At 44.4% G+C, this 12,290-nt stretch overlaps 1 protein-coding gene across 2 annotated transcripts in view; it reads left to right on the plus strand.

Moving 5' to 3' along the window:
- The window catches only part of ADGRB1 (adhesion G protein-coupled receptor B1), a 263,970-nt gene that overhangs the window by 181,889 nt on the left and 69,791 nt on the right, over nt 1-12,290 (plus strand). For both annotated transcript variants that reach the window (XM_078153784.1, XM_078153783.1), the window contains exons 19-20: nt 5,273-5,376; nt 10,509-10,611. In XM_078153784.1, the coding sequence (XP_078009910.1) occupies nt 5,273-5,376; nt 10,509-10,611 (207 nt within the window). The remainder of the gene's footprint in view (nt 1-5,272; nt 5,377-10,508; nt 10,612-12,290) is intronic.

Here is a 12,290-nt window from a genome sequence, read left to right on the forward strand (position 1 = left end):
ATTCTCTTTATGTTTTCTTTTTTGTATTCATGTATTCCACTAAGCAGGTTGTAAGATCCTTGTGGGCAGGTACTGGTTCTTTATTTTTTCTTTGTATTTTATTTTGTTGTAATTAATATGTATTGGATTGAATTGAAGAATAATCACCGAAGGGGCCAGACTAGCCCTTCTACTTAAGGCCCCTTCCAGTTCTGATGTTAGAGGCTCATTTCCTTCCCCATTTAGGGCCCAGTACATGATGGGATACTCAGGAAGTACTCAGGAAACACTTGTAGGATAAAGCTCAAAAGGAATGTGGGAAAACATTGGTAAGCATCCAAGCAGGACCAGGGAGGAGATGGGGGCAAGGGAGGCCAGCTGCCCTGTCCTAATGAGGGTAGGATGAGGCAGATGGCCACAGCAGATCGGGTCGGGGAGGGAAGGGAAAAAGCAGGCTGAAGGTGCTTGGAGAATGAGCACTTCATCAAGTAGTGCATGTCCATTTGCAGGTGACAGAACAACAGGCCACGCCCCAGGGTCTCTAGCCAGCCGGCCAGCGTTGGATAAGAAGCTAGCTAGCCAAGAGAACGCATTACCTCTTCAGGGGTCATCCCCTTGGTCATTCCCTCCTTCCCTCTGCCTCCAGTCAGGATGCCATCTGACCTTGTATTCTACTAGAGTAATTTCTTCTCCCTTGGAGGATAATTTGCACCTTTGTACTGGCAGCAGTGGTCTTGGACATCTTCCTTTCCCACCATGGACCTTGGTTTCCTCTTCTGTAAAACTAAGAGTTGTGATAAATTGGTTCCTTAAAGTCCTTTCTAGTTCTGACATCCTGAGATTCTCAGTTGTATTGACTTACTAATAAGAAGGAAAAACCTATTAAGAGTCAGGGGCTCCGTGTTGTTTCTCCTGAAGGGAGGGATTGCACTGATTTCATCCACACACTGTCAGCTAGGCTTTCTTGTGACCCACAGCATGTGTTTGAGACAGATAGTCTGGTTTGGACCTGACCTGGGTCAGGGCTCAGTCTGTGACCAGGTCAGGATTCAGGCTATGACCGTGTGACCCTAGGCAAGTCACTTAACCAGTGTCCAACACAGCTCTTTAAAATGACATTCAGAGGAAGCATTAATTTTCATTGATAGGTCACAGATCTGATCCCTTCTCCCCTACAACACTTATCATTGCTATTGAACTAAAACCAATGACATTTATAGAGTGTTTTAAGGTTTTCAAAGCATTTTATTCACATTATTTCATTTGATCTTAGCAGCAATCTTGTGAGGTAGGTGCTGTCATTATCCCTGTTTTACAGATGAGGAAACTGAGGCAGACTTACCCAAGATCCCATAGCTAGTAGTTGTTGGAGGCAAGATTTGGTACCATGTCACTTTCTGACTTAAAGTCTAGTGCTCTTTCTGATTTAGTCATCAACAAATAATAACAATTCACATCTAGCTAGAAAATTTTAAGGTCATCAAGCCATTTTCCTCACATCAGCCCTGGAAAGTAGATAGTATAAGTATTTTTTTTAATCTATGTTTTTCAGAAAAGGAAAAATCTCAGTTCCAAGAATTGAAATGATTCATTGTGTGACTTAGGGCCAGTTACCTCCCTCCCCTGTACCTCAGTTTCTCCATCTGTAAAATAACGATCTCTAAGATCTTTTCCAACTTTATGACTTTATGATCACAAAACTTCCCCCCACCCCCATCCAGAATAATCACAGGATATCAAAACTGGAGAGACACTAGAAAAAATCTGGTCCAAAGTCTTCATGTGACATAGAAAGGAGGAAACTGGGGCCAATAAGGAATGGGACTTGGCCTGACATGACATTGACAAAGCAGTGCCAGATGTGAGATTAGAACCCAGATTTCCTGAAATGACTCTTATAATAGCCCTGTGAGGGAAGTAGTATAGGAATAATGTGCCCAATTGACAGATGGGGAAAGTAAGGCACCAAGAAGGAAAGTGACCCACCCAAAGTCTCACCTAGAGAAGTCAAAGGATCATAGATGTAGAACTGGAAAGGACCCTCAGAGCCCATCCAGTCCATCTCCCTCATATTATAGATGAGGAAACTGATGGCCAAGAATTTTAGGTGATTTATCCAGGGTCACAAAGATAGGCAACATTGGAGGCAGGATTTGAACCCAGAACCATTGGTCTTTCCAGTTCACCATTCTGCCTCCAAAGTCTCCAGGCTCTCAACCAAGGAATTGTAGGATGGTGGCATTAGAACTCTAAGAGATCTCAGAGGCTATCAAGTCCAATCCTCCAGGTAAGGAAACTAAAGCCAGAGGAGTTCAAATTACTTGCCCAAGGTCATAGAGAAACTAAGTATGAGAGGAAGAATTTGAACCCCTCTCGCTCCAGAACCTGTGTTCTTTCCATTTTACCCCATGTTAGGAAGTAGGGATACTAGTACATAAAAGGTACTCAAATGTTTGTTACTTGATCAAGAATTAGAGATGACGTGAGCAAATGACGAATTATGTGATGTAGACAGACCTATAGGAATTCCCAGGAAGGAGAAATTAGCAAGGGTTGGGCATTTTAGGGATGGACAACTTCCTAAAGGAGTTGGAACATGAAGAATGAGGACGTTGGACAATGTGGTGGGTCAAATAGAGAGATGAGGAAGTAGGAATGTTCCTAGTTTAGGGAAGGGACGATGAGGAGATGGGCTGGCTGGAACAGAGGGAGGCCAAGTCATAAGGTGACAGACTGTGTTAGGCATTTTTAAGGCTTTGAATGCCAGGCTGAAGTGTTTGGACTTGGTCTTTTGAAGCACCGAGCTCCCTGAGTGGGCATGAGTTCTGAGGGATGTGAGAAGCTCTGTCCCCTTCGATCCATGACTGAGGTCTCTCATCAAGGGTGGCTTTAGGATTCAAGCCTCACCCAGAGAGTAGACCTCAGTGCCCTGGAGGCAGGAGACGTGCAGGGAGGTAAAGAGAGGGTGCTCTAAGGTGCTTCAGTGTTTCTGGATGTGTTTCTTCTTTGTGTCAGCTGGTAAAGTAGGTTAGAGTAGCTGGAAGCCAGCATAACATTGGAGGCAGATGTGACCCCAGACTGAAAGGAAGGGAAGGGAAGGTGATAGAAGGAGACAGGCAGATATCCAGAGAGATAGAGGCAGAGGCATAGAAAAAGATACAGAGAGGGACTGAGACAGAGGGAATGACAGAGAAAATGGTAGCAAAACAGAGGGAGAAAAAAGACAGAACTAGAGACAGAAAGGAGAAAGACAGGGATGTAGAAACAAGGGAGAGAGAGAGAGAGAGAGAGAGAGAGAGAGAGAGAGAATGACTGAGAAAGTGGTAGCAAGAGAGAGGGAGAAAAAAGACAGATAGGGAGAAATAAAGACAGAGAAGAGAAAGACAAAAGGACATAGAAATGAGGGTGGAGAAAGAGAGAAAGAGAGGGAGATGGACAAAGACAGAGACAGAGAGCTATAGATAGGGATAGAATGAAAGGGAAAGCAATAGAGATAGGGAGGGAGGGAGGGAGGAAGGAAGGAGAAAGAGGAAGGTGGAATTGTCAATATAGTTCCTTCTGTGGATATTGTGTGAGACCCTTAAATAATTGTCTGTTGTCCCCTTTAAACTGCAAAATTCCGTTCCACCCCTACACTATTCAAATGCCCTGAGATATAGTTGAGAACAGCAGGTGGGGATCTTAGCTCAAAGCCCTGTGAATGTGAGTAAGGGATTAATTACTAGGATGAACAGACAGAGGGGGAAAGAATCCTAGAATGTGAGAACTGGAAATCACCTTGGAACACAGACAGAATTTAGAGCTCTGAGGGACCTTTGAAGCAATCTGCTCCAAATCTCTCCCTTCCCCCACCCCCATTTGACAAGTTGGCAACTGAGGCCCAGAGAAGAGAAGTAACTTACCTGTAATTGAGGTGAATTATTTTCAGAACCAGGTCGACAGGCTTTTGATCCTGTTGGGAAATTATCAGTTGTATTTCTATAGAATCTCTTGTTTTACAGGCAGGAAAGCGAAGGTCCAGAAAGGTTAATTCCTAACATCCTCTGTACCCTAGATTTCTTTGTACATCCTTTAAAATTTATTTTTGATCCAGACTTGTGATTTCACTTATCTAGAGCAGGGGTTGGCATGGCAGGGAGGTGTCTGGGCTGTCTACTAGACCTAGTGAATGCTCCCCAATCAGGGGAGCAAGACCCCAGGGTGGGAGCTGGAGAACCTAATAAGAGAATCTTAACAAGCCTCAACGTTCTATAGAGATGCAAGCTTTTCTCCTGCCATGGCTTGAAGTCTCTAATCACAGGGATCTTATTGTCTTCCAAGGAAGCGAATTCCTTTATTGGACAGCTACAATTATTAGAGAGGTCTTTGTAGCTGGTGACCTTGATGCTTTTTCTTCATTCTGCAATGAATGAAGCCTCCTTCATGTGCCCAGCCTTGGATTGTGTTCTCTTGGGGACTGGGGGAAGAGGCAGAAGTTGGATACCCTGTTGGGGAGAGATGAGCCTTCTTCTTCACTCCTCCCTCACCAAAAGGGAGAGAGAGAGAGAGAGAGAGAGAGAGGAGAGAGAGAGAGAGAGAGAGAGAGAGAAAGAGAGAGAGAGAGAAAGAGAGAGAGAGAGAGAGAGGGAAAGCACCAAATGTCAAGTGTTTGGTGGTGGGACTAGTTAGTGAGTGCTAGGCAGTATTGGCTAGGCAAGATCAGGGAGGGAGCCAGGAGGATGTCAGCCCTGAGTCTTCCCTTGAAGAGTGGTTAGGAAAAGAAGGGAGTTCCTTTCAGAAATCAGGAGAAGGAAAAGAATGAAAGAAAGGAGGGGACCATTTATAGTCTCAGGTTAAATCTCATTCCTCCATCCTCCTGACACTGCCCCCCCCAAGAAACTAATGATGTCATGGGGTCATGGACAGAGCCTTAGACTGGGAGCCAGGAAATAGGGGTTCTTGTCCTGACTCTGCCGCTGACTTGGAGCCCCAGTCTTCAGCCCCCTTCTATTCGTGGCCTTGTGGCAATGGAAAAAGCTAGAAGGTACCTTATGGTTGCATGGGTTCCACTGCATTGCAGACTCTTTATTTATAGAAGAGGAAACCTAGGCCCAGAGAAGCAGAGGGGCTTCCCAATTTAGCAAGTGAGCCAGGACTAGGATTGAAGTCTAATCTACCCTTTCCCATTCCATATGAGTCTATCCCATTTGATTCTATTCCATTTTCCCATTCCTTCCTATGCCAGGGGCTGACACTGACATGTTCCCTTCCCCCACTGGGTATGTGTGTGTGTGTCTCTCTCTCCCTCTTGCAGAACATGGAAAAGGTGATTGTCCCCTCAGTCACACTCATCGTGGGCTGTGGCGTTTCCTCCCTGACCCTGCTACTTCTCATCATCATCTACGTTTCTGTGTGGAGGTAGGCAGGCAACTGACGGGTTCTCAGGATGCCCCTTGGGACATGGGTGGGGGCCTGTTGGCGGTGGAGGGTGGGGAGTGAATGGCTTTCAGACTTGGTGTGACAACGGTCTGGTCTCTGTCCTGACTGCCTTGTCTTATCAGACGTTTCAGTGTCGTTTAGATGGGGCAAATCTGAGTTTCGGTTCTGACACTGCTAAATGTTTGACCCTGGACCTCTGTTACCATATCCATAAAATGGGGAGAACAAACTCATTTCCCATCCCTTCTCTTCCTTCCTCCTTTCATTCTTCCTTTCCTTCCTTCCTTCCTTCCTTCCTTCCTTCCTTCCTTCCTTCCTTCCTTCCTTCCTTCCTTCCTTCCTTCCTTCCTTCCCTCTCTCCTTCCCTTCATTCTTTACTAATTCCCTTCCTTTTTCCTTCGCATGACATTGTGAAAGTTAAATGACCTGGGATTTTGACAAGTGGCACTTTGAGGAAGTGTGGGTTAGTGAATAAGGCACTGGAGTCAGAGAAACCTGAGTTCATATCCTGCCTCAGATGCTTGCTCGATGTTCTACCTTTTGTAAGTCATTAACTCTTTGTGCCTCAGTTTCTCTTAGCTACAAAATGAGGGGGTTGGACTCTATCCTGTAAGGTCCCTTCCAGCTATAAATCAGTGGGGTAAATCAGTCCATAGGCTAGTGTTGGGGGAGTGACTGCTGTATGCCCACCCTGATGCTTGCTTTAGGACACTTAATACATGGCTCACAAGAGAGAGACAGTGTTAGAAAGACAAGACACCTCAAATGCGAGTCAAGATACCTAAATTTGGCTATGCAGTGGCTTATGTGAATGGGGGTGAAATGCTTCTTGTACCTCAGTTTTCCCTTCTGTAACCAAGGGAGATTACTGACCTGATTACTGAAGATTTAATGGAATTCTAAGTTCAGTCATGCTTTAAAAAGTTAAAGCCCTATTCAGATTTAGGCCGGAGCACATTAGAGCTAGAATGACCTTAGAACATAGAACACAATGTAAAATCCAGAGGGGGCCTTAAAGATCAACTAATACAACCTTCATATTTGACAGATGGAAAAACTGAGGCCCATAGAGGGGAAGGGACTTACCCAGGGTCACCCAGCCATTCAGCGACCATGATGGAATATTATGATAAATTATTTTTATAGGTGGGGAAATTATCTCCCAAGGTCTGGGAACCAGCTACTGGTTATTTTGCCAGAGGCATCAGCCAACATGATCTGATCTCTTTTCTGGCCCCCACCCTTTCCTCACACTCAGCTGCCAATCATCCTGAATTCTGATCGAAAAGGAAAATGGAACCAGCTTCCTGCACTGGGGTCACATTGACCTGTTCTGCCTGCAGGGCTGCCCGACCCTGGGAGCATGTCGGGAACTGTCAGGCTCAATTATCGGTGACATCGTACTGGCTAATGACCTTATCAGGCTGGCTGGGGCCGACTCCAGAAGCAGCTGGGTGTATCCATGGAAAGCGCTCTGGGCAGGCAGTTACAGGACTTCTAGCTCTGGCTTCCTTTGTGACCTTGTACTAGTCGCTACCTTTTGCTGTGGTTTCTTGGACAATGACAGTGTCAGAGAATGTGATCTCCAAGGTTCTGTGCAACTGAGGCATTTGATGTTTTACTGTTCTCTGTTCCAAATTTCCTTTGAGCTCTAATAGGCAGCTAGATAGAGGGCTAGGCCTGGAGTCATCCTCCTGAGTTCAAATCCAGCCTCAGACACTTACTAGCTGTACAACCCTGGGCAAGTCACTTAACTCTGTTTGCCTCAGTTTCTTCATTTATAAAATGAACTGGAGAAGGAAATGGCAAACTACTCCAGTACCTGTGCCAAGAAAATCCCAAATAGGGTCACAAAAAGTCAGACATGATTGAAATGACTGAACAATAACAAAATTATATATTCTGTGTTCCAGGGGCCTTTCCTGTACTAACACTCTATGTTCTCAAACATTCTCTGCGCTAACACCCCTTTCTCCTGTAACGTTCCCTATTTTAAGGTCCCCTCTAGTTCTAACATTCTGTGTTCTGTAGTTTAAATGCTCTGTGTCCTAAGACACCTCTCTAACAGCCTGTGGTCTGTTCTTGAACCCAAAGGACCCAATTGGGCTGGGGTTTGTTTGGTGTGGGGGAGGGGGCTGGCAAAGATTTTCATCAACTTCACATATCTGAGGGATTGGATAGACCTCATGGATGTTGACTGCTCCAGCGTGCACTTCAGGCCTTACTATACACACTCACATGTATACCCTTACACATACCCATTTGCACGCACAAACATGCTTGCATATACAGGTTCACACATCTGTGTGCTCACACCCCACGCACATTCATTAGGATACATACGCACATATACACTCTCACCCAAGACTGTATGTGGGGGCATATCGAATACACAAATATTGATCAAGTGGGCTAGCCATACGCAGATGGTTGGAAAGTGAGGATAGAGTCATGGGACAACATACACAGAGCAGAAGAGACTCTGCAGGCCTTCTAACTCTGTCCCTGTATTTTATAGATGAGGGAAGGGAGGACCTAAGAGGTAGGAAGTGGTGGAACTGGAATTTGAACCCAGGTTGCATAACTCCAAATTGATTACTTTCTCTTTTGACTTGATATTGGTCTATGTTGGGTTCTATATCCCCCATGAAGGAGCTCCCTGAGGCCACACAGGATAATGTCTCCTGTGGCATATAAGTGACACAGAACCCTTTCATTCTCCAGAAAAGGGTAAAGTTTTTTTTTATTTGTTTGTGTTTTGTTTTTTTGTCCAGATTTTTTTTCACAATGTAGACACAGTCTAATAAGAATCTGACTCTTTATGTCTCTTCCCCTATAGTGTCATTGTGGGGCTAGGATCATGGTCATTGTCATTGACTCTCTATATGATTCATACCTCAGGCCATGAGAAATTTTACAGGACCATGCTGATCATAGATTTAGGGCCAAAGGGAAAATAAGGGGGTGATAAAATTTAACCCCTTCATTTAACAGGTAATGAAACTGAGGACTAGAGTAGTTAAATGAATTGTTCAAGGTTACACAGGTCTTAAGAGAAAGAGACAGAATTTGCGCCTAATCCTTTGATTCCAAGCCCAGCACACTTTCTACTGGATGATACTCTTTCCCAAGACCTGATAAAGTCTTTGGAATAGGGAATATGATGGTGATGGGATGATGGGTTGTCTTTGGTGATGATGATGCAGGTGTTGGAGATGATAACAGTTATCATGGTCTTGGTGATTTTATTGATTGTGATGATGATGGTGATTGTAGAGATGATGGTGATTGTGGTAATGTTGATTTTATGAGATGGTTAGCTTGCTAGCCAGTGAAAGAGAGAGAGAGAGAGAGAGAGAGAGAGAGAGAGAGAGAGAGAGAGAGAGAGAGAGAGAGAGAGAGAGAGAGAGAGAGAGAGAGAGAGAGAGAGAGAGAGAGAGAGAGAGAGAGAGGAGGAGGAGGAGGAGGAGGAGGAGGAGGAGGAGGAGGAGAAGGAGGAGGAAGGAGAAGAGAGAAGGAGAAGGAGAAGGAGAAGGAGGAGAAGGAGAAGGAGAAGAAGAAGAAGAAGGAGAAGAGAAGAAGAAGAAAGGAGAAGGAGAAGAAGAAGAGAAGAAGAAGAAGAAGAAGAAAGGAGAAGGAGGAGGAGGAGGAGGAGGAGGAGGAGAGGAGGAGGAGGAGGAGGAGGAGGAGGAGGAGAAGGAGAAGGAGAAGGAGAAGGAGAAGGAGAAGGAGAAGGAGGAGAAGGAGAAGGAGGAGAAGGAGAAGGAGAAGGAGAAGGAGAAGGAGAAGGAGGAGAAGGAGAAGAAGAAGGAGGAGAAGGAGAAGAAGAAGAAGAAGAAGAAGAAAAGAAGAAGAAGAAGAAGAAGGAGGAGGAGGAGGAGGAGGAGGAGGAGGAGGAGGAGGAGGAGGAGGAGGAGGAGAAGGAGGAGGAGGAGAAGGAGGAGGAGAAGGAGAAGAAGAAGAAGAAGAAGAAGAAGAAGAAGAAGAAGAAGAAGAAGAGAGACCGACAAAGACAAAGATAGACAGACAGAGACAGAAAGTAATGCTGGTGGCGATGGTTATTATATAGATGGGGAGTGGGGATGATTGTGATTATGTTCTAATGTGCCATCATCTGATGGCAATCATGGAGTTAGAGATAGGTGATTGTGGTAATGGTAATGTTGCTTTCATAAGATGGTTACCTAGCTAGCCAGCTACATGGAGAGATAGACACAGAGACACAGAGATGGAGAGAGACAGAGACAGAGTAATGCTAGTGATAATGGTTATTATATAGATGGCAATGATTGTGATTATGTTTTCACCAGCCATCATCTGATGGTGATTATGGAAATGATGGTCATTGTGATAATGGTAATGTTGATTTTATAAGATGATTAGAGAGTGAGGTTAATGGCCTTGTGCAGCTCTGCTTCACTTAAATCCAATTCACCCACAAGTCAAGACATCATTCTGTCATGTCATGGGTCCTCTTCAAAAACAAAGGACAGACAACATATAGATGGTGATGACCATTATGTAAATGTGAAGGATGGGTTGGGAACTAGACCTGGTTGATGAAACTTCCTCTACCAGTACATGCCAGCATGTTATCTGCCATTTATAGTTTTAGAGCATTACCTAGAGAAGAGGTGGCAGATACAACCAGTGTAGCCTGAAGCAGATTAAAATGTAATTTTAGCAAAATAAATAAGAATAGAATAGAATATAGATAATGTGAATGTGTTGTTTTGTAAGTCAGAGATTCTTGTGTATAGCTTAGTGGCTCCCCCTTTCTATTTGAGTTTGACACCACTGGCCTAGAGCATTAATTTTCTTGTCCAGGGGTCCACAGCCAGTATGTGTCCAAGGCAGGACTTGAACCCAGACTGTCGTGCCTTTGAGGCCAGCTATCTACCTGATGCAATAGTCTCTCTTATGATGAGGATGTCATCATGTCAATGATTAAAATGAAGGTGGTGAGGGCAATCATGATGGAAATGATGATTCTAAATGACTGGGCCATTTTCCCAGCTTAGGGTCCCTGAACAAAACACCAGGGCCTGTTGAAGGTATGTTGTAAGACATTGGAACTGGTCCAGCGCCCTCCTATTTCTTCTCTTCTCCAGGTACATCCGCTCTGAAAGGTCTGTTATCCTAATCAACTTTTGCCTCTCTATCATCTCTTCCAACGCCCTCATCCTCATTGGGCAGACCCAGACGCGAAACAAGGTAAGAATGCTCCTCAGATCCCACTCCACCCTTACAAATCACTAAAAACAGCGGATTCTCAGTTCAGCCCTAGCAAAAGGAGCTCCTAACACAATCGATAACCAAAATCCATCGAGATGATGCAGACAGAAGGCTTTATAGCTGAAAATTATTCTGTTCATGAAGTTATCGTTGCTGGATTCACAGAATTCCACAGTCATGATAGATCTAAGAGACCCTCGAACCAAAGGATTCTTAACTTGGGCAGGGGGGTGAGGGAGGACAAACTTGGATGAGAAGAAAAACTACATCTTTATATTCAGTAACCTCTGACTGAAACCAAGCATTTCCTCCAACTAGAGGCAGTTAGGTGACTCCATGGATAGAGTGCTACACTTGGTATCAGCAAGACAGACCCAAGTTCAAATCCTGCCTCAGACACTTAACTAGCTATGTGACCCTAGGCGAGTCACTTAATTCTTATCTACCTCAGTTTCTTCAACTGTAAAGTTGATAATAGCATACCTACCTCCCAGAGTTGTTGTAAGAATAAAATGAGCTAACGTTTATGAAACACTATTTCAAATTTTAAAGCGTTATATAAATGCCACTGATGAAGAGGATGATGATGATGATGATTGAGACAGGCAATATATTATTCTGAGGTCTCTGTGAGCTTCATCAGATTTCAAAAGAGGTCCTTGGATAAGAATTTCTGATTTGACCCAACCCTCTCAATTTGGAGAGGTAAAAAGGAGGGGGGAAACTGAAACCTTAAGAGGAAAGTAACTCTCCCAAGATGTCACAGGAGGCGAATAATGCAGCTGGCCTTTGAACAACGGTCTTAAGATTCCAGATCAAGTGCTCTGTTTTCTATTTGTTCCATCTGCACACGGGTGGCCCCTTGTCATCTCTCCTTGAGAGAGTGATGTATCCTCTCCTTCTAAAGGAAGTCCCTTATGTTCTGGGTCAGCTCAAATTGTTTGGAAGTTCTTCCTTGTGGTGACAAAAACATCGCTCCCTATAACTTCCCAAGCAGAATAAGTCTGAACCTTTCTTCTGTATCACAGCTCTTCAAATACCGAAAGACCTTTATCATGTTCCTCCTAAGTATTCTTTTCTCCGGGCCAAAAATCCCCAATTCTTTTCAATTGATCCTCCTATGGCATGGTCTCTAAACCCTCGCCATCCTGATTGCCCTTTCCTGAACATATTCTAGCTAGCTAATGTCCTTCCTAAATGGTAGTACCCAGAACTTGGTCAATCAGCAAACATCATTAAATGCTTGCCATGTGCCAGGCACAGTGCTAAGCTTTGGGACTACAAAGAAAGTCAAAAATGTGATCCCTGTCCCACAGGAGCTCATGATCCCATGGGGAAGACAACATGCAAATAACTGTACGTACAAGATATCCACAGTGCAAAGGAAGAACTGAACATAAGTGGGGTCTGACCAGGGTGCAGGCCATTGGGATCATCCCCTGCCTTGATCCAGACCCTACTGGGCCTTTATTCACTCAGGCTAAGATCACACTTGAATTTTTTGGCTCTTATTCCATACTAGACCATACCTTTCTGTACGTGAAGAGTTTTTGGAGAAGGGTGCTTGAAAAGTTGTTTTCAACTATTTTAATCCTTTGGGGATTAAACAAAGGGGAATAGTCCTAACTAAAACCAGAGGGAATGCGGTCAAATGGAAG

This window comes from Phascolarctos cinereus, unplaced genomic scaffold, assembly GCF_003287225.1.
Source record: "Phascolarctos cinereus isolate Bilbo 61053 unplaced genomic scaffold, phaCin_HiC Scaffold_4;HRSCAF=312, whole genome shotgun sequence".
Taxonomy (NCBI): Eukaryota; Metazoa; Chordata; class Mammalia; order Diprotodontia; family Phascolarctidae; genus Phascolarctos; species Phascolarctos cinereus.